The 19,604-nt window shown below is 56.5% G+C and overlaps 5 protein-coding genes across 14 annotated transcripts in view; 1 reads left to right on the forward strand and 4 right to left on the reverse strand.

Annotated features, from left to right (window-relative positions):
- On the reverse strand, window positions 371–3,559 carry MRPL12 (mitochondrial ribosomal protein L12). The gene is made up of 4 exons (XM_021414696.1): window positions 3,279–3,559; window positions 3,118–3,195; window positions 2,897–3,031; window positions 371–729 (listed from the first exon to the last, which is right to left on the reverse strand). The coding sequence occupies exons 1-4, from the start codon at window positions 3,531–3,533 to the stop codon at window positions 613–615; spliced, it is 585 nt and encodes a 194-aa protein (XP_021270371.1). The 5' UTR covers window positions 3,534–3,559; the 3' UTR covers window positions 371–612.
- HGS (hepatocyte growth factor-regulated tyrosine kinase substrate) lies at window positions 3,731–12,915 on the reverse strand. Of its 2 annotated transcripts, none has more exons than XM_021414694.1 (21): window positions 12,797–12,915; window positions 12,416–12,500; window positions 11,947–12,022; window positions 11,417–11,509; window positions 9,376–9,499; window positions 9,145–9,197; window positions 8,562–8,630; window positions 8,258–8,382; window positions 7,940–8,018; window positions 7,752–7,850; window positions 7,250–7,345; window positions 6,828–6,866; window positions 6,600–6,743; window positions 6,245–6,455; window positions 5,882–6,054; window positions 5,579–5,719; window positions 5,323–5,500; window positions 5,110–5,243; window positions 4,652–4,768; window positions 4,338–4,433; window positions 3,731–4,265 (listed from the first exon to the last, which is right to left on the reverse strand). In XM_021414694.1, the coding sequence occupies exons 1-21, from the start codon at window positions 12,831–12,833 to the stop codon at window positions 4,158–4,160; spliced, it is 2,277 nt and encodes a 758-aa protein (XP_021270369.1). In that variant the 5' UTR covers window positions 12,834–12,915; the 3' UTR covers window positions 3,731–4,157. The 2 variants fall into 2 exon arrangements, with proteins under 2 accessions (XP_021270369.1, XP_021270368.1); XM_021414693.1 differs by having other exon boundaries at window positions 6,245–6,458.
- ARL16 (ADP ribosylation factor like GTPase 16) lies at window positions 12,888–15,206 on the forward strand. Of its 9 annotated transcripts, none has more exons than XR_002443833.1 (6): window positions 12,888–13,029; window positions 13,113–13,285; window positions 13,360–13,499; window positions 13,637–14,172; window positions 14,863–14,939; window positions 15,040–15,206. XR_002443833.1 is itself a non-coding variant. In XM_021414697.1 (4 exons), the coding sequence occupies exons 1-4, from the start codon at window positions 12,942–12,944 to the stop codon at window positions 13,806–13,808; spliced, it is 549 nt and encodes a 182-aa protein (XP_021270372.1). In that variant the 5' UTR covers window positions 12,889–12,941; the 3' UTR covers window positions 13,809–15,206. The 9 variants fall into 9 exon arrangements, 2 of the variants coding, with proteins under 2 accessions (XP_021270372.1, XP_021270373.1); XR_002443834.1 differs by having other exon boundaries at window positions 13,637–14,123; XR_002443829.1 differs by having other exon boundaries at window positions 13,637–14,939.
- Window positions 14,571–18,072, reverse strand: LOC110407496. The gene is made up of 6 exons (XM_021415255.1): window positions 16,886–18,072; window positions 16,602–16,665; window positions 16,346–16,380; window positions 16,092–16,224; window positions 15,564–15,734; window positions 14,571–15,248 (listed from the first exon to the last, which is right to left on the reverse strand). Exons 2-6 carry the CDS (start codon window positions 16,659–16,661, stop codon window positions 14,571–14,573), a joined length of 1,077 nt encoding a protein of 358 aa, XP_021270930.1. The 5' UTR covers window positions 16,662–16,665; window positions 16,886–18,072.
- The window catches only part of TMC6 (transmembrane channel like 6), a 7,417-nt gene continuing 7,248 nt past the window's right edge, over window positions 19,436–19,604 (reverse strand). The window contains exon 22 of the mRNA XM_021414692.1: window positions 19,436–19,455. The gene's annotated coding sequence lies outside the window, so the exon portion shown is untranslated. The remainder of the gene's footprint in view (window positions 19,456–19,604) is intronic.

Consider the following 19,604-nt stretch of genomic DNA (forward strand, 5'->3'; position numbering starts at 1 on the left):
ACCGGCGGCCGCCGCGCCAGGCCCCGAGCGGGGAGCTCCGCCCGGCCCCGCTGCGATGAGAAACCCGGGCCCTGCCCGCTTTCCCCTCAGCGGGGCGGGGAGGTGGGAGCCGTCCACGCGCGGTGCCGGCACGGGGGGCGCGGGCAGAGGAGGAAGGGACGGGAGAGAAGGAAGGAGAGCGAGGAAGAGGAAGCAGCGGCGCAGGCTCCAGCGCTGCGGTGCCACCGCGCACACAAAGCCGCTGCACGAAGCAGCTGCGCTGCGCTGCGCGGCGGTGGAGCAGCACCTCTGCACCGGCTCCGCGACCGCGTGCGCATGTGCGGAGCCCGGGGGAAGCGGGCCGGGCTGCGACAGATGACGGCTCGACAGAGGTTTTCCCACTTGACTTTTATGAATGTAGAGTTCATCGTGATGCCGGAACCAGACGGCAGCCCCGCCAAACCGCACACCAGCGCCGCGCTGAACCGTGCGGACAGAACATTCCCACCACGCGGCGTGAGGACATCTCACGCTCGGAGCTGCCCGGGGCCCGGCTCGGTCAGCGCGAGCACCGCGGGCAGGCAGCAGCGCCCGGTGCTGCTCCACGAGTCCCCCCGGGTGACACGGGGCTGCCTACTCCAGAACCACAGTCCCTCCCGCTGCCTCCAGCGCCGTTTTGATCTTCTCCGCTTCCTCCTTGGACACGTTAGCCTTGATCTCCTGCGGGAGGGACTCCACCAGCTTCTTTGCCTGTGGGAGGGTGCAGAGCATGAGACCGATAAACCAGCTTTCGCTAACCAGATTAACAGATTGAAAGCCATGAGCCCGACCAGAGAAACTTCACCTAATGCTCTCAAACCCAACACTTCCACTTGAACGAGACCTACTCGCACTACAGAGCACCCAGCTGGAACGCACCCACCCCGCTGGCACCGGGCAGCACATCCACGACAGCCACAGACCCTGCCCAGCGGGCAGCAGCCTGCAATTCCCGCACGGTGCGTACATGACGTGCGCTGTGTTCCCCAGTGTTCAGCCCTGGACAGTGCCTGGGACACACGCACACATCTCCTAACGCAGCCACTGAGCTGGGCCGGGCCGTCTCTTCAGTATGAACATTTTGGTTTACGTATCTTTGCCAGTGGGTGGAGAGGCTGTCTGAGTTCTGTACACAGCTGCACGAGTCAAGTCACAGAGTCTGAAGTACTGGGAAAAAAAGTTCCAGTACAGACGCCGCCTGACAGCACAGCTTGGTATTTGCGGTCCTTTATACACAAACCTCTAATGTTATGCAGCATGACAACAATCAAGGCACTTGAAAAGTTCTGCAGCTGGTTTAGAAAGACTTCCTATAGCACCATGCCTTTTTTTTTTCAGTCTTTTTTCTTTGCTTGTTTAATTGCAGTGAGCAAATGGAATGTGGGTAGGGAGGGCACAGGCCTGCTGCACTCAGAGCGCTCCTCAAACCACACAGCAGCAAGAAACCTGGGGGGCTGCAGAGGGAGGAGCTGCTGCCAGCTCCTGTGTGCTGTGCAGAATGAACAAAGTGACCCTTGGTTTTGTCAGCTCAGAGCATGCTGAGCACAGTGATGATGTGTTGGCCGTGGCAGAAAATGCTTTGCTGCAAGAGATAAGGCGCTGCCGTGCAGATGAAGCTGTGCCCGCACTCACAAGAGCCCCTGGCTGTGTCTGGAAGGGACAGCCTGCTCTGGCTTGCTGCACTGAGGACACGAAGCACAATCGAGGTTTTTCATCCTTGTTCCCCAACACTGAACTTCTGTTCTAAAGCAGCCTCAGCCCCAGGCAGCAGCTGTTCACAGCTCCTGGATGGAAGAACAGCAGGGCCCCGGCTGCACCCGCTCTGAGCGCCGCTGGGCAGAGATGGGAGCTCATTTCCAGCAGTACTCTCTTCCAAATTATTAAGAAAAGATCATTTAAGGCCACTTTAAATCTCGTTTAAAAGCACCTCATCCAGATGACAGCTCCCCACTTACAATAGTGATTTATCAGCTACACTTTTTGCCTCTACAGGCAAAACCAGCCTAATTTTTTTGTGTGTGTTTTAAATCAAAGAACCACATTGGCTAAGTCACGCTTTCCAAAGTTTGCCAGCAATAACCTGCATGCACTAATTTGTGGCTGCATCACAAGTGTAACCAGCTTGTTCCACAGGTTCCACGTGCTAACCCATGCTGACTTCGCATTGCTTCTCCAGACCATTTTCAGTTGTCTGATGATCATATCCTTTAGAGGGTTCTGGCATCTTAATCATTGCTGGGACATAACGTTCAGGCTGACCCAGCTGGCAGACAGTTATTTCCCAGTGGGCCAATGGAACTGACATCACTGGGACCAGAGTGTCTCTGTTATGATTTGTTTTACAATACGTGGTTATGAACAGTTTGGAGGACGCTCTGCAAATCCTTCCCTTACTCTAGGTCACATATTAAAGCGGATTTTATACTACTTAGCATTGCTTCCATGCAATTAGGTAAACAGAAAGTGCTGCTATTATTATCCTCAAGATATGAAAGCATCATTCAGCACAGAACGGAAGCACATCGGATACTTCCACAGTGACAGGCTTGGCCAAACCCAGCTGCAGTGAGGGGTCCTGGCTGCTCCCAAGCATCATAGTACCTCTTGCATTGGGAGAAAAGGCACAGAGGGCTGTGAGCTCTTTGCTCTGAGCCTCTCACCCCAACCCCTTCTGCTGCTGGCTCAGTACTTTGGAGCTGGGAGGGACCGGGCTCCCCTGAGGGCTGCCCGCCAGGAGCAGTGAGTCCTGTTCTGCATCCTGGTCTCATTCCTGCTTGGAGGGGTGCACAGCCCTGGGCACACTGAGCCCTCACCGAGCGGGAACCCGGGCAGCCCTCTGAGCAGAGACCGCTACGGGCTGGGGCAGCCCCGTCCTCACCTGCACGAGGTTTATGCCGGGTATGAAGTTCTTCACCTCCTTGATGAGCTTCACTTTGTCGGTGGCCTTCAGCTCCGTCAGCCGCACGGAGAAGTGCGTCTTCTCCTTCTTCATGGGGACGGCCTCCTCCTCCTCCTGCAAGCAGTCGCAGTGAGGTGAAGGTGAAGCCGAGCTGAGCTCAGGGCTCCCGGGCCCCCTCCCCCCCCATCCCCACGCCGTACCTGCGGGGCCGCCTGTGCGGGCACGAGAGCGGCAGCGCCCGCGGGCATCACCCCCACATCCGGGATCTTCAGCGTCTCCTGTGGGAAGAGCGGCGGCGACAGTGGGCGGCGGGGGCCGGGCCGAGCGGAGCGGGACGGGGCCGGGCCGCCCGCGGACCCACCTTGAGGAGCGCGTTGAGGTCGGCGACCTCCAGCAGCGTCAGCCCCGCGATGTCCCGCACCAGCTGCCGCACCTTGGGCGAGTACTCCTTGGCGGCCGTGTCCAGCGGCGCCCCGGCCAGCGCCTCCCCGGCCAACGCCTCCGAGCGCCTCCGAGCACGGCCCGTGCTCAGCGGCCGCGCCGCACCCCAACGCCAGGAGAGCGGCGGGCGGCGGGCCAGGCGCGGCGGCAGCGCCAGGCGGGCGGCGGGCAGCATGGCGGCCGCAGAGGACACGGCGCCGCTCTGCCCCGCGCTCGACGATCCCGGCGGCCCCCGCGGCGCGCGCCCTCCGCTCTAGGCCGCAGCTCCTCGCCTCGGTGGTGAAGCGAGGGCGGCGCTCTAGCCGCCGGGTCCGCCAGCACTCGTTGGTTCCGGTAGGCGCCGCCCCCGCCCAGCGCAACACGGCACGCCGGCTCATTCCGCACACTTTATTGACACCGTGGTGGCTCGGGCTCCTCCGGCGCGAACCGAGCGCGGGAAGCGGGGGCAAGGAAGGAGGGGTGAGGGGAGAGGAGCAGACACGGGCGGGCACGGACGTGCTCGTGGTTCCCTCCTGCTCCCGGCCGGGCCCTGCAAGCCGAGCTGCAGCCCTCGGGGCCGCGCAAAGGGGAGGCAGCTGGGAGAGGGGAGGAAGCAGGCACGGGGAGCCGAGGTGAAGGGGCTGCGCTCCTGCGAGCGGGGGCCCAGCACCAGTGCTGGAACCCGGTGGTCCCTTGGCCCCTCGGTCAGGGACACACGCAGGGAGGAGCTGAGGAGCAGACAGGAGGAGGTGATGAACAGAAGTGATTCTGGATGAAGAGTAGTGTTACGTTGAATTCTCAGCACTCCCCTGTGCAGCGTTCAGTCAAACGAGATGAGCTGGGCTTCTCCACTGCCCTGCGTCTGCTGCACGGGGGCTGGCGTGGGCTGGGGCTGCTGCTGCTGGGGGGGCCCTCCAGCCGGGGCCATCTGCAGAGAGGAAGCGGCGCCATTAGGCAGTGGCCGTGCCAAGACCCCCACCGCCCTGCAGGCAGCACTCACCTGCTGGTACAGGGGCTGCTGCCCGGACATGTAGGACTGCTGCGTGGGCAGGCTGCTCAATGCTGCTTCTTGGCCTGGCAGTGCCGACATGAGGCCCTAGCAGGAGCAAGGGGAAGGGAGTCAGACTGGCTTGTGGCCTCAACAGCACTCAGTGCCGTAGAGGAGAAAGCAAGCCTGCATGGGCAGGCCTGCTGACTCCTCACCACCAGGCCTTTCCCTTCCTGGGCCCAGCAGCATAGACTCAGGAAGGCTCCAGTGGCTGGAACCCTCCCGCAACAGCCAGTGCCTCGACCCCCAGCACCCCAGGTACTCACCTGCATGCTGTAGGGCTGGTACCCCATGGAGACTGACTGGCTTCCCATGTAGCCCACAGCTCCTGACTGAGGGGCCTGCGAGATGGCAGGGATGCTCTGTGACTGTGACGCTGCATTCTGTAGAGGAGATGCTGCCAGTGAGAGGTTGTGCAAGCAGCTGGAGCTCCCCTCAAACCTGTCACAAGAGCTCTAGGACCAGCAGGGCTCTCTTCTGGAAGCGGGTAGGGCATGACTTTCCTCTGCACAGTAGCGAGCCCAGAGCTGGGTCTGATCCCTGCCCACACCCACAAGGAAAGCAGCACAGCAGCTCCAGATCTGAGACCAACCAGCTCCTTCTCCCGCCAGTTCAAGGTTCAAGAACCACTGCTGTGGTTGGAGAGCAGATGCCAGCCCCACAGAACACCCCAGCCCTGCCCTAGCTGGCCACCAGCTGCTCTGCAGCAGCTGCCTTCACTTGCCTGGTAGCCCTGTGTTGCAGCTGGCTGATAGGACGAGTACGCTGGGGTTGTAGTGGGCACTGCCTGCCCCTGCTGAGCTGCCTGCCCGCTGCCTGCCCCTGGTTGGTACATGTAGGCATTCACCACGTTGGGATCTGAAGTGAAGAGGGCACAGATGGAAGCAATTGCCTTGTGTTCAGCCTCTGCCCGCACCGAATCAGCATGTTAACATACCTGTCCCAGTGACAGGCATTGCTGTATATGGTCCTGTGCCTCCCTGTGCTGCCTGGTTCATGTACACACTGTGCATAGGAGAGCCCTCCACAGAGCCAGCAGGGCTGAAGGTGCCGGGGAAGCTAGTGGGCCCAGAGGGCTGGTAGATCACCCCACTGGCTGCTGGCATGGCCTGGAGCTATTGAGGGAAGAAAAGCAAACTTTAGGCCATGGCCCCCAGGACCTGGCAGGAGAGTCACTTGCCCAGCAGTCAGACCTGGGCATAAGGCAGCGAGAAAGCTGGCATCTGGGCTCTCATCTGGATGGTCTGCTTCTGCTGTTCCAGGCGCATCTGCCTCTCCTTCTCCTGCTCCTGCAGTCGCTGGATGGCCAACTGACGCTGCATCTCCAGGTACTCCTGTGGGAACAATGCCAGTGCTGTGATGGCTGGAAGCTAGGACATGGCAGCACCCCCTCCTGCCAGGACAGCTGTCCTTGCCAACTCTGGCTGGCCCACAGTGCATACAGGTGTGCAGGTAGGCCCACTGCCTGATACCCTGGAAATGCTACCCTGCCTCACCTGCTTTTTCTGTCTCATTATCTCCAGCTTCTGGGCCAGCTGGATCTGACGCTGGCGCTCTGCCTCCTCTGCTGCACGCCGCACCTTCTCCCGATGCTCCTCCCGCAGTGCATTCAGAGCCCCACGTGCATCTCGGATCTGGGCCAGTTTGTCCTGCAGGCTTTCATAGTACACTGGGGAAGGAAAGACAGCCTCAGGGATCCTCTCAGTGCAGAACGCTCAGACCATCCCTGCACACTGTTCTGGCTTCTCTCCAGACAAGCTGTGTCATGGGAATGCCAAACACTGGCTCTGGGGGATGCCCTGGCAGGCACCTGCTCCTCCCCAGGACACCCAGCCCAGGGTAGGACAGCTCCCACATACTTCTGCGCTCATCCAGCTGGTTGAGCAGCTCCAGCAGCTGGGGGTGCATGTTGTTAATGGACTGGAAGAGGGATAATACGGCAGAGTCGTTGGTGATGCTGCGGCCTCGCATGTGGTTACTCTTCATGCGGTTGACAAACGTGGTGACCGCATTTTGCAGAGCCTTCAGAAACTGCTCGTGGTTCTCCTCTGACTCACCATTCTGGTACTGCTGCTGGAAAGACAGGGCAACCAGTCAGCTTCAGCTCAACCATGCCAAGAGCAGCAGCAACTCTGCAGAGCTGGGCTACATGGGGGAGTCAGGCACTTCTCACACCTCACAAGCTGCCGGACACAGGCTCAGGCCCCCTCTTACCTCAACAACACTGAGTGGGGCAGGGTGGGCTTCCCCAGGCTGAGCAACTGGTTCTGTGAGAGACAGAGGTGCTGATGGGGTAGGGCTCTTGCGAACTTCCTCTTGTTTCTTCTCCCAGTAGTTGCGGTTCAGGTACCGAGCCAGCTGCCAGGAAGAGAGGCAAGATGAGCATCACGGCGCTGCTGTGAGCAGCCCTGTCCCACAGACTCATCAGTCTTGCATCCTTACCTCAGGGTCAATGTCCTCAGCCAGAGGAGCAGAGGAATTCTGGAAAGAGGTGAACAGGGAATCCAGTTTAGAGAAACCAGAAAACTGCACCTCAATCCAGCTGTTCTGCCCAGACCTGGCCATGCACAACTACCAGTGGTTGAGCACCAGCACTGAGAAGGGCACAGCCACCTCCTTCAGCCAGATACAGACTACAGCTACTGGAAGCAGCAACCTGAGCCACATGCCAGCAGCAGAGACATCTAAATGCTAGCTGATTTTCCAGCCAAAAACACCCTAGCATTGTGAAAAACCGAAGGACTGAAGGGGACAAAACTTCTCTCTTAGAACAGGGATAAAATCTGACCCAAGCAGGGCAGAGCTGGGCTGTGAAACTGGCCTGTGCCCAGTTACTTTACGCTCAGAGGCTCCTGTGAACGTACCACAGGTGGGGAATAAAGTGTGCCCACTGGTGGAGCTGACGATGTGACGGGTGTGGGCTCAGCCTTCGGGTACATGGAGTAGCTTGTCTTCTGCCTCTGCAAAAAGGGTATGGGGAAAAAAGAAAAAAAGAAAGAAAATCAAATCAGAGACTGTCCAGATTCATCCCAGTCAAACAATCAGCAGCACACTGGGCACAGTGGGTAGGGGAATCCCCTCACGGTGTCTAGGCACAGTCAGCAGACCCAGCCTCATGCTCCATACAGTTCTCGCAACCTGGCAGGCCCCAGGGCTTGCATCTGTTGCACAGCTTGCTCCCAGCTTTCAGCTGTGCAACGCAACATGCGCCTGGCTCCGTTTTCACCCTAATCTCATTCCACAGGCCTCCATCCCTCACTCACACCAGGACACGCCTAGGGATCTATTACTGCACAGCAAAGAGATACCCAGCACATCTGGGCTGTACAGCAAAAAACATTCCCAGATGCCAAGCAGGGTACGAACCATCCTCTCCTTCTCCTCGGCCTCTGACTGAGACAAGGCAATGGCTAGCTGGAGCTCTTCTTCTTCTTGCAGAGCTGTCTCATCACGCTTTGGGGGCAGCTGCAAATAGAAAGATGACGCAGTGACCACTACAGGGATCAACAAGCAGGCCAGGATCACTAGGTCACCTAGTGTGGGGAGCCACTCACCTGGGACTGCTGAGAGAGAGGACTGGTCAGGTATTCAGGGGGCAGTTCAGAGGCAGCAGCAGCTTTACCCTCAGCTTTCCTGAAGCCAGAAAGAGGTGACAGTGCAGACTGAGTGCTCCTTCCTCAGCACTGGAGCCCCAGAGTTCTGCACAACATTATAGCTGTAAAGCCCATTCCCAGAAGGGACAAAACCCAGACTGGCTGCACAGCTTGGGAAACTCCTTGCACTGGTCTTTGGAGAGATGGCTCAATGCCAAGTTTTTCCCCTCACAGTACCAACTGTTGAAAGCAAAAAAACATGTCACAAAGGGTACTGACTTGTTGAGATGCTCGTAACAGGGCTCACAGACTCTCACTTCCTTCTCAATCCCAAACTTGGGGATGGTGGAATACTTGGAGGAACACTTGCCACAGAAGATCTGCCCGCAGGCCCTGCAGTGATGCTGGAAAAGATGGGAGACATCAGTGTGGTAATGAGACACTTCTTCACCGTTGGACAATGTCACTCAAATAGGAACATGGTCCCACCCACATGCACTCCCACACAGGCTCACGGTGTCTTGCACCTTCTGGAGGAGCTGCACAGGACCAGGGAACCCCGAAAGGCAGGAATAGCACCCACCTTCCGTGTCACCACACCAAACTGCACTCGACACCTGTGACACTCCTCAGCATCCACCCAGTCTGGAGCCTGTTGGGTTTGAAGAAACTTAGATGAGGAAGAGAGCAATGTCTCAAGGACAGTGGCTCCACAGAGCCTTTCGGGAGCTACTCTAACTAAACCTGTCATGAATGAGGCAGGAAGAATGCATTTGCAGCTCAATAGGATATTGGTCCTTGCAAGTGGTCACCTCTCATGTTACTAGACTGTGACACTTTCCCAGTCAGCAAGAGTACAGCAGTCACTTCAGCCATGCCCTGCTACCATTTTCAGTCTGCCATGCTGCTGGAAAGCCACTGAGTAGGTCCTTTCCGTGGGGCACTTAGCAAGATGAGACTAATTGACCAGGACAGGGCCAACTGTCCCTTCCCGCTTGTCCACTTTAGGCCAAACTGCCTAAAGTGCTGGGAGCAATATGCACCCAGCAAGGTCTCTAATCTGAGTGAAATAGAAGAAAGCAAGAACTGAAGGTTCAGTATCTCTTGGGACACAACGGCAAGGTCTGTCCTGCAGTGCCAGCTCCCTCTTCAGCAGTGAAGCTCACCCTTTCTGCAGCAAACATGGCATCGCTTTCCTTGAACTCTGGAAACACGTGACCTGTGGGAGAACAGACAGCATTCCATTGTGAAAGGTTTCTCCTGCACACGGAATATCTTAAGTCCAGATTTCACCAACACCTAGCAGGGACCCAAAACCCATTCCTTCCCCTGCAAAGCTCCTCCAGAGCAGATCTGCTTGGCAACTGTCCACCCACCTTTGCCCTCAGTGTCCTCACCTTCAACCTTCATTATCTGATAGGTGTCCTGCACCACCTTGTACTTGGGCTCATTGCGGAAGGCATGAGCCCAGGCCTGGATAAGGTTCAGAATCTTACTGCGGACACTTGTTTCCACTTGCCTCTGCACAGAAAGGGGAAGAAAAAAAAAACTGAGAAAGTCCCTGAAACACAGAAGAGGGGTCAAATGCCATTCATGGAGAGAGGAACTTAGAGTACTTCTGCAAGCAAGCTGCAAGCTGGACAACCTATAGCAAGGACTACACCTCCTTCAGCTTTCCCACTTCCTCACTTCAGCATAAACAGGAGGACGGCCTTCAGAATGGCACAAATCAACTTGAAAAAGCCTGTAGTCACAATGCTTTTGGAAACATCTACAGAGATTCACACAGCTGCTCCCCAGGGGAAGCACGAGCACTGGCCAGCCAACATTCTTGTTTACCTTCTCACAAGAGCTGATCATCCTGCACTCCAAAACCTGCAAGAGCAACAGCTACCCAACTGGACAGGACGGCACAATCTGCTTCACCACAGTTCTGATAGGGCACCACAAACACACAGCAGGAGGCTGTTTCTGCCTAGCTGTCAGCAGCTCCAGCTTAGAGACTCCTGCCAATTAGTACTCAAAGCTACCTTGGACATGATGCAATAAGGACAGCTGGGAAGCTTGCCCTTTGGAGGCAGGGGCAGTTGTATCACAGCTCAAGACAGAGGAAACTTGGCAAGCCCATTCCTATCCCAGCCAGCCTCTAAGTGCACCCTGTCATCAGCTGACCAAGTCATCACCTGCTCACATGACCAGTTACTCCAGAAATCATCCAGGAAGCAGAGAGACATTGTCAAGCTCCTACGTCAGCTGAGAACTCAGCCCACACAGTGTGACTTCGTGACAGTTCCTGGAGCTCCAAACTTACAGAAGATTTGGCAAAATCCTACTTTCCACAAATGGCACAGCCCTGAGCCTCATCAGAGACTCAAATTATCAAAGATAATTTTAAACAGCATTAGGCGTTCAAAAGCAGCAAAGTTCCCAGTGTAGGATGAAAATGGGTCTGCAACAGTTATGAAACTGCTCAAGCAGATAAGAACTGGAGAGAATCACAAAATCTCTCGATCCAATCCTGTCCGATTTCTTCAGTGCCTGGAGTGGCTGTAGCACTACACCTGGCCTTCACACTGTGGCAGCATTCCAGTGCCAACAGAAGATACCGTATGAAGACTGACTCAGCCCCCAACAGGAAAATGACAGAAGAGAGACACTCTGCTACGTTGCATAAGATGACAGGGCTAGCACAGCTCACTCCACAAATATCTGGGTCATCTGCTTGTCTATTTCTGGCAGAAGATAGGGACTATAAAGAAGTAACAGCACCACTTTAACAAGCTCTTGTCCATGCATTGCTGTTCTTGGCACTGGGATCTGAAGACACAAGTTCTTATTTGCACTTCGCTTTTGGAAGTCTCAAGTCCTGGGATATAAGGAGCTCCTGAAGGCATCATGTTATATCAAACTGACAAGTGATACAGGTCTACATTTCTGTAAAACTCATTGGGCCAGTTCCACAGGCCAATGAAAAGGCCATAGCAAAGAGGAAACTTCTGTCAGTTTTCACCAGGCTGCTTACCTTCCTGCATGTCTTATGCTGCTCTACAGGAAGGGAATTCACATACAGTGCTCAGATCCTGGGTGAAATTGTCTGAATGTCCTCTCTACTGTCCTTTGCCATCTCTGGCCAAGCAAAGCATCACACCCAACAACATCTACCACGAAACAGTCTGTTCCTTTACAGCATATTCCTACCCCATGGTATAACCAAATATTATCTTTGCTCTCATGACATCTTCTCTCCCCAGCAGGCACTCTTCAGCTCTCTACACTCCCCCCTTTGCATTAAACAGTATAGGTTGCTTTTCTCTGAAAAAGATTTCCAGTTTCCCTTTTGTTCCTTACACACAGAAACACAAAACATGCACGTTTTCTCCTTTCATTGCGTCTCTTGCAACTTCATTCAAAAACTGAAGTAACATAAGATACATTTACCTTGAGTATTTCCTTCAGTTCCTCCATAGTTTGTTTGTTGGCTACCTCATCATGAACTGTTTGGCCACAGTTTTTAACCACTGACTCCATGACCTGCAAGTGCAAAGGACAGTATTAGCTTGTCACTTTCTTCCTTCTCTGTGGTTTACAACGGAAAAACAAAAGAGCTGTGTTTCAGCACCAATTACAGGTTATTGTAGCAAGTGCACAAAGAAGGGGGCACTATTTAAGTAACAATTCAAGTTAAGGAAGTGTCAGTCAAGTTGGAGACATCCACACCACGATACCGGAGCTATACTTCAATTTCACAGTGTCATTTATACCACTACTATTTAAGAACCCAGGGGCAAGCAGACAGATCCACAAAGACAGTCTCTCAAGGTCTCGCTCCAAGGCTGAATTCAAGAATGAAAAACGCAATCACTCATGAAGCCTCCGTGCTAGAGCAGAAGGCAGGCTTGAAAGAGATGGGAAGTTCCATGGCCTGTGAACTGGGCCCCTAAATCACAGGAGGTTTGGGCTGAAGTTACCTCCAGTGCGTAGAGTGCCACGTGGGGATTCTTGTCGTTGACCTTCTTCTTGATAGCGTTGACTGCATATTTTGCTCTGGATAAGGAAAGAGAGCACACATGCCCAGGTGAAGAAGAATCTGTGAGGATACTCCACCTGCTACGGATAATCTGTCACCCTCTCACTAACAGAAGAGTACAGTTAGCTCATGGTGCACCCAATTTCCCACAAGGAAAACTGGGAAGAGGAACGCACATATCCAAGCTTGAGCTTCTCTGCCAATTTCAGGCCAGATATAACCTGCAGCTACTAAGATCAGGAACAGTACTCCAGAACACTGAGGTGTGCTGCCTCTTAATGCTTTTCTGAAATAGCACAGTGAGTGGCATCCTGCCACAGGCTGACAAAGTGAGACCCCCCACTTTTCACCTTCTGCACGCAAGCAGATCCGTGCTTACAGCTTAAACCAAAATGCAAAGGGGCTCTTACTGGGTGTCTCCCTGGCGGATCATGTCGCAGATCTGCAGGATGGATTCCCAGTCCGTCTCCAGCAGGAGTTGGCTCGTGGCCTTATCTGCAAAGAACCAAAACCCCTCTGAGGCTGCTGCAAGCGGCAGCCGCAGGGCCCGAATAAGGCCCCCGAGGTGCCAGCCGAGATGCCCCAGGGCAGCGCTCGGCTGAAGACAAAGCCCCGATTTCCCCGGGGGGAACCGCAACCCCGGGCCCCGCCACGCCCCCCCCACCGCCGCTGCCGCCGCAGGATCGGCCCAGCCATAGCGCCTGGGCCCGCGCCGCCCCGATATCGGGGGCTGAGCTGCGCGGAGTCGGCCCTGCCGAGAGGCGCATCCCGCAAGGAGACCCAGCCCCTACCGAGAAGCCGCTCGAAGGTGCCGCCGCCGCGCCCCATAGCGTTCTCCGCCGCCGGGCCACCCCTCTCCCTGCCCGCAGTCACTTCCGGCTTCGGCTACTTCCGCCTTCCGGCGTGGGGGCGCGCGCTGCTTCCGGCGGGGCGGGGATGGCGGGCGCGGCGCGGCCTGGGCCCACGTGCCTGGTGCTGGGAGCGACGGGCGTCGGCAAGAGCCTGCTGGGGAAGCGGCTGCGCAATATCCGGGTGGGCCGGGGGTCGCGGGGCCGGGGTGGGGGCGCGCCGCTCGCTGCTTCTGGTCTGTCCTTAACGCAGCGGCACAGCTGTGTGCCCGGGACGGGGCCAAGGAGTTGGGCGAGCCCCCGGCCACGCTGCCCACGGTGGGCACGAACCTGACGGACCTGGCGCTGCACAGGAGGGTGACGCTGCGGGAGCTGGGCGGCTGCATGGGCCCCATCTGGCCCAGCTACTACGGGGAGTGCAGCGCCGTGCTGGTGAGCTCCCGCCCGGCCGCGCTGTGGGGCTGCGGGATGGAGCTGCTCCCCTCGGACCCCTCCCCCCCCCTCAGCGCCTCTTCCGTCCCTCTCCGCAGTTCGTGATCGATGCCGCCAACCCGACCCAGGTCTCGTCGTCCTGCGTCCAGCTACTGTCCCTTCTCTCCGCAGAGCAGCTTGCCGCCGTGCCCGTGCTGATCCTCTTCAACAAGATGTAAGGAGGGCATCGGGGTGCTGCCGTTCCCGTGTTGCTTCCAGCAGCCCGAGGGGCCGATGGGTCCTGACAGTGCCATGCTGCTGTGGGTGGGAGGTTAATGCAGTGTGGTTAATGCGTGCCCCCTCCCGTCGTAGTGACCTGCCCTGCTACATGTCACTGGTGGAGATGAAGTCGCTGTTCCGCATGCAGGACATCGTCTCCTGCGCCACGCAGCCCATCACCATTCTGGAGACCAGTGCACGCGATGGCACCGGCCTGGCTGATGTCCTGCAGTGGCTTCAGACCACCCTCAGGGACCCTAGCTGACCTGGCCCCAGCACCTGTGCGGTGTGATGGGCTGATGGTGGGCAGCAGCTCCTTGGGACTTCACAGTAAAACTGAAACTTACACCCAAGTCATCCTTGGCCGCGTCTGCAGCAGAGCTCTGTCTCCAAGCAATCCTGCAGCACTTCTCAAGGTGCCTCAGAGCATGCTGCCCCTTCCCCCTGCAGGCTGTGACCCCCCCAGCGGAGGGAGTGCCACCTGCATGGGCCCTGCTGGCTGCCTGCTTCCTGAGAAAGATGGAGTTCTGAAAATGGATGGCCCTGAAGGTGGGACTGTCAGCTCTGGAGCCACACAAAGGTGAAAGGAGAGGGCTGCACAATGTGCAGGTGCTGTTGCAAATCATCAGGTACATAACTGAAAATCAGACATGTTTATTTACACAGGTGAAAAGCAGAGCCCTGTGTGCTGGAGTCTAGCAAGGGGCAAATGGGTATCCCAAAGCTGTGCTGCTTGCAGGACCTAGAGCCAGCCTGCACCCTCACCTCAGCTGAGCAGAACCTGCTGGCATGAGCATGTAGCTTGGTTTGGAGCCAGCATAAAGGTGGAGTGAGAAGGCCCTCCTCCTTCCCATGCTGATACCTTCTGGAGCAGGAGTGGTTGTAGTGCTTGGGGCTCCCATCTGCTCTGGCCTCACATGCCCTGCACCACCTGTAACTCAGTGGGGTGACCCATGGGAATATGCAGGAAGGCAGGGGCTTGGGGATGACGTGCTGAGCCATAGCACTGCAGTTGTCTCTCCAGCACTCACTGTGGCTCGAAGAACTGCAGAGGAAGAGGAAAATTCTTCTTCTGAAGCAGCTTGATAAGCTGATCTCTAAAACTTGCTTCTATTTTGCTTGCAAACTCTTGCTCAATGCTTTGGTAGGTGTCCAGGTCTGTTGTGGTGACCTTCTCCTGCAGCCCTGGCACGCCCTGCAGCAGTTTGCTCAGGCTCTCATTCTCGGCACAGTTTCCATATGGCCACTGGACATCTTCCCTGGTGTCACCCACAGACGGCTGGAAGTCGACATGGTACATCTTCTTGCATTTCACGCAGGGTGGCTTTTCCTTGAAGGCTCCATTGCTGTAGCAGAATGCTCGGCACTGCACTTCATCAGGGAAGACAATGGCCAGGTCGTCCAGCCCGTGGTACACTGCAAACGCCACCGCCTTGTGCCACGTCCTTAGGCACAGGATGCTAATCATGATCTCCCTCTCTGCCTCCCCGCTGCAGGAGAGAGATGCTCCGTAAAAGAGAGGGAAGCCTGCTTTGTTCTGAGGTTCTCTGTAAAAGCTGTAAGAGACAATCGCGGCTCTGAAGATGAAATTGCTGGGCTTCATGATATGTTCTTGTTGCTGCATTGCTGTTTGCACAGCACTATTAAATTCACGCAAGAAAGACTCCATTTCCTCTTGGGTGCTGCAGCCCACTACTTCGTTGCCCTGGGAACAGACACAGATCTCAGTACAGACCCCTCCTTGCCTCTTTCACTCCTCAGGAGTTGATATCTTGCAGGAAAAGGGGAGTGTGGTCTTGAAAGATAAATTAGAAGTAGTTCTCTGTTTCCCTGAGTCCATTAGCACCAGCTGGTCTGTACAGCTCATGGTGACTTGAAAAGTGCAAGAGAGAAGTCCTGCTGCCTGTCTCACAGCCTGTTGGGCTGCATTGCTGGGATGTGCCCACAGTGTGCTGCGTTTGTCATCCACCTGCCCTGCCTCAGCCCCAGGGTTGGCACCATGCAGGTGTAGAGTACTCACGAACTGCAGCAGGATGGAGTATGGTGTCAGGCTGGGCAGATGGGTGCCGTACTGCTGGAATGACTGAGGGTACTTCGCCTGCAGCGTCTGCAAAGTGCTGGGCTCTAGGAAGTCATTGGGTCTCATCTGCCTCTTATGTAGCCTTCCAAAGAAGAACACTGCGTGCAGCACCTGTTGTCAAGCAGAGACCCAGTGCTGAGCCATCCCTGGATGCACAGTAGAGCCCCTGAGCTGGCCCCTGGCATGGCTCCTCGCTGCCCCAGACCTGCTCCCTGCTGCCTTGCATGGCCCTTTCCTGCGTCCTGTGCTCCATGCCATTTCTCCACACCACAGAGCAGCTGTCTGCACAAGTGGGGAGCAGAGAGAGCCCACAGCCCTGGGCTCCCACTCCACTCCCTGCAGACCCTCACCCCCAGGATGGGGCCACTGCTGTGGGGGCTATGCCACCAGAGTTCCCCCACCCTGGATGGGATGCGCAGCAATGCAGAGGCCACAGAAGGGCCATCAGGCTCGTGGGGAAGTGCTGACCTTTTCCATGTATTGCGTTTTGATGTCTTCAGCCAGCTGCCGCTTAGTCAGCAAATGCAAGAACTGCTTGATGAAGAGATTCCCACTAATCTTCAAATGGGATTTATCTCTCTCTTCTTTCCTTGCCAAAACCCTGTGGGAGCAGAAAGGAGCGTGTGGTGGCTGTCCTGGGGTTACCCTGAGCTGCAGGGCGAGCAGTCATCCCTCCGCATGGCTGGGGAGCGGAGCACAGGAGGCACGAGGCCCCACCTTACCTTGAACGGTCCTGAAATGCAGCATGGCCAGGACCCTGCGGGAGGGAGAGGAGGCTCAGTGGTGCAGTACAGACCCCTGCAGGTCCCAGCCGCACTGCATGCCTGATAGCACTGCATGGGCTTGGGGTGTCCCTCAGCATCTCTAGATGGCACTGGTGCTACCTGCTGGCTGAGATGCTACAGAGTGGCCAGCAGCAGTCCCCAAGTGAGAACAAGTCTCCCTGTCTCCCAAAGAGAAGGGACAGGCTTCACCCACCTGCATTTGGTCTGTTAGGTTCACAGAGCCCTGTAATGTAGCTCTTGGGTCCCGGTCCATGGGGCTGTAGGAAAGCAGTGAGGTCACAGCAGTCAGAGCAGCAGCAAGATGGGGATCACCAAGGCTGAGTGCCCTCAGTGCCACGGGCAGCTGGGAGTAGCCAGCTTTGGGATGGGGGCACTTGCTGTGCACATCTGCCATACACATGCCATCCCATTGCCCTCCTCCCAGCACGCACAGACAAACCCCTTGGCAGAGATACACGTACAAGCAGCAGCACTTACTTGGCAGAGGCAAAGGGTCCTTAGAGTCTGCGCTGCCTTCGGCTCTTCAGTCACTGAACCCAACTTGAGGACGCTGTCGTTATCAAAGGCACACAGTCCTGCACCACCGCAGCTCTTGGTGACACTCCTGCTACAACACCCTCCTCCGGCTGATGGTGCGTGGTCACCGGTGTGCGGAGCAGCAGCCTGCAAGCCAGCACCTGCCCCGAGACCCTCAGCAGCGCTCTGGGATGGATTAGCACAGCCCTTACAGGGCAGTACAGCCCCAACCGCTGCTACCGCTGTGCTGCCCCTCTCCTGTGCTGCGAGCACTCCTCAGGGCACACGTAAGATGCGTGGAGAAAAGCACCAGCACCAACGGGAGGAATGCCACTGGGAGACACAGCGTTTGCTTCAACCCAGTGCTTCTTGACCCGCTGCTGGTACGGCGACTCTGAGAATGCACTGCCCCACCACTGTGCGACGGGAGAGCAGTGCAAGGGAGTGGCCAAGTTCTTTCTTTCACTTTCGTTTCTCTGTAAAGGAAACTCAAGCCTATGAGATATGTCCTTGTGAGGACAAGCAGGGTGTGCCCTCTGCACAGCTTTGGTGCTGGAGCGCTGAGCCCTGGGTGCGGGGCTCCATGGAGCTGCTCGGAAGCTGCGCTGCTGCGGCCTGGGGGAAGCGGGGGTCACAGCCAGGATAGCTGCCCCTTACTGACCGAAGGGATGTTCCATGTAGCACCATGCTCCAAACTGGAGTAAGGAAGGAGAAAGGCCAGCAGGGCAAGGGAATTGTTCTTCCCCTCTGCTCTGCCCTGGGGAGACCACATCTGGAGCATGGGTAAATATCCAAACCCACTCGAATGTGTTCCTGTGCAACCTGCTCTGGTGAACCTCCGTTAGGGGGATTCGATCTACCCGGTAACTTGGCTTTATGTCAACTCTATTTCTCATGCTTGTATCCTTCCAATTCTGCCCCTTCTCCTACATGGGGAGCGTGAGTGAGCGGCTGTGCCCACCCAGCAAGCAATGCTCAGGGGGCTTTAAACGAGGGAGTGCCCACTGCTGGCACCTGGAGCATGATGACCCTGGTACAGAGGCACAGCCCTGGCTCCCTGACTGTCACCTCTCCTGAGACAAGGTCAGGTTCAGCTTCGCTGTTTTTAACACAGTCAGCCTTCATGAATTAATTCTTGAAGCTCCTCTTGGTTCTGTTACCACTTAGCAGATGGGGAAGCTGAAGAAGCCCCTCCTGGTAAGACTGAAAGCTGGCTGGCACCACAGCAGAACACAATGTTTGTAACACAGGTAAAAAAGAACGAGTCGAGATCCCACATATTTAAAAATTTTTTAATCTGTTTTATTAAAGCAAGTTGGTGTTTGTGTAAGAAAAATCTCACTTCTGAACACTGCTTTAAGCAATGGTTAGCCTTAAAAAGTGCAATTTTAAGGGCAAATCCGCTAAGAGTTAGTCTGGAGGAGGCTCAGGGGAGATTTTATCAGTCTCTTCAACTCCATGAAAGGAGGTTGTGGCGAGGTGGGGGTCCTCCTCTGCTCCCAGGTAACAGCAATAGGATGAGAGGTAATGGCCTCAAGCTGCACCAGGTTGGATATGAGGAAGAATTTCTTCCCAGAATGAGCGATGACGTGTTGGAACAGGCTGCTCAGGGAGCTGGTGGAGTCACCGTCCCTGGAGGTGTTCAAGGACAGGGCAGATGAAGTACTCAGAGACACAGATTACCGGCTTATTTCCTCCTCAGCCACACCCTCATCACACACATGCATTCGACAAGCAGCAACAGGTTGGTTCTCCAGTAAGTCCAGGAGGTGGTGGAACTCCTCCTTTCCTTGCTCAAGGAATTGCTCAGCACTCTGCCTCAAGTGCTGGATTACTGGGTCTTTGTCCCGCTCCTCCTCATCCTGTTGGGAGAGCAACCAAGGAGCAGCAGTTAGGACCTGACACAGTTGGGATCGGTGTAGCGGGCCCAGACACCCCACCACCCTCAGGTTGTATCTTTCCTCCACTTTAACCCACGCCCTCCAGCTCACCAGTGAGTCTATGTACTCTCCGCAGTGGTAGACTTCTTTCCCCAGGTGCCGCAGCCCAATTTTCCTGAACTCAGACCAACTCCTGGCAAGCTTGTGCAGTGTCTCCTCCTCGTAGGCGTACACCTCCCCGCCCTCAGCGACGAGGATGACGAGCTGCTGCCCCGTGGCCAGGCAGGGCACGTCATCCACCGTGCCCACCACCTCCATCCTGGTGGGCTGCGGCAGGTAGAGCGTCTCGCAGTACTCCCGCAGCTCCTCCTGCCCCTCGTGGAAGGAGCCCTCCAGGCCCCCGACCCGCAGGCGGAACTGGGGCTGCTCTGTAAAGGCCAGCATTTCACCACGGAACTTCCGCACCAACTCACGAATCTCACTGAGGCTGGGAGCTGTGCGAAAACAGGAAGCTGAGCGCGGGGGCTGGCTGCCATGACGCAGTGTCACTGCCTGGCCCAGAGCGCCGGGAGGCCCCGTCTGGGGCCAAGAGCGGCCTGCGGGGCCCCATACTCACTTTTGGCTTTTGTGGTGCCGTTGGAAGTCCCTGTGCTGCCACGGGAAAAGCACGCATGAGCGGGGACCACAACAGCTCGGGTGTTTCCCTGGCCTGGCCACGTCCGACCTGATCTCACAGTTCCTGGTTCCTGGCCTTGTCACAGACCCTCGGGCCCAGCCCGCTCCTGCCCTCCCCCCCCCCC

This window comes from Numida meleagris, chromosome 17, assembly GCF_002078875.1.
Source record: "Numida meleagris isolate 19003 breed g44 Domestic line chromosome 17, NumMel1.0, whole genome shotgun sequence".
Lineage (NCBI taxonomy): Eukaryota > Metazoa > Chordata > Aves > Galliformes > Numididae > Numida > Numida meleagris.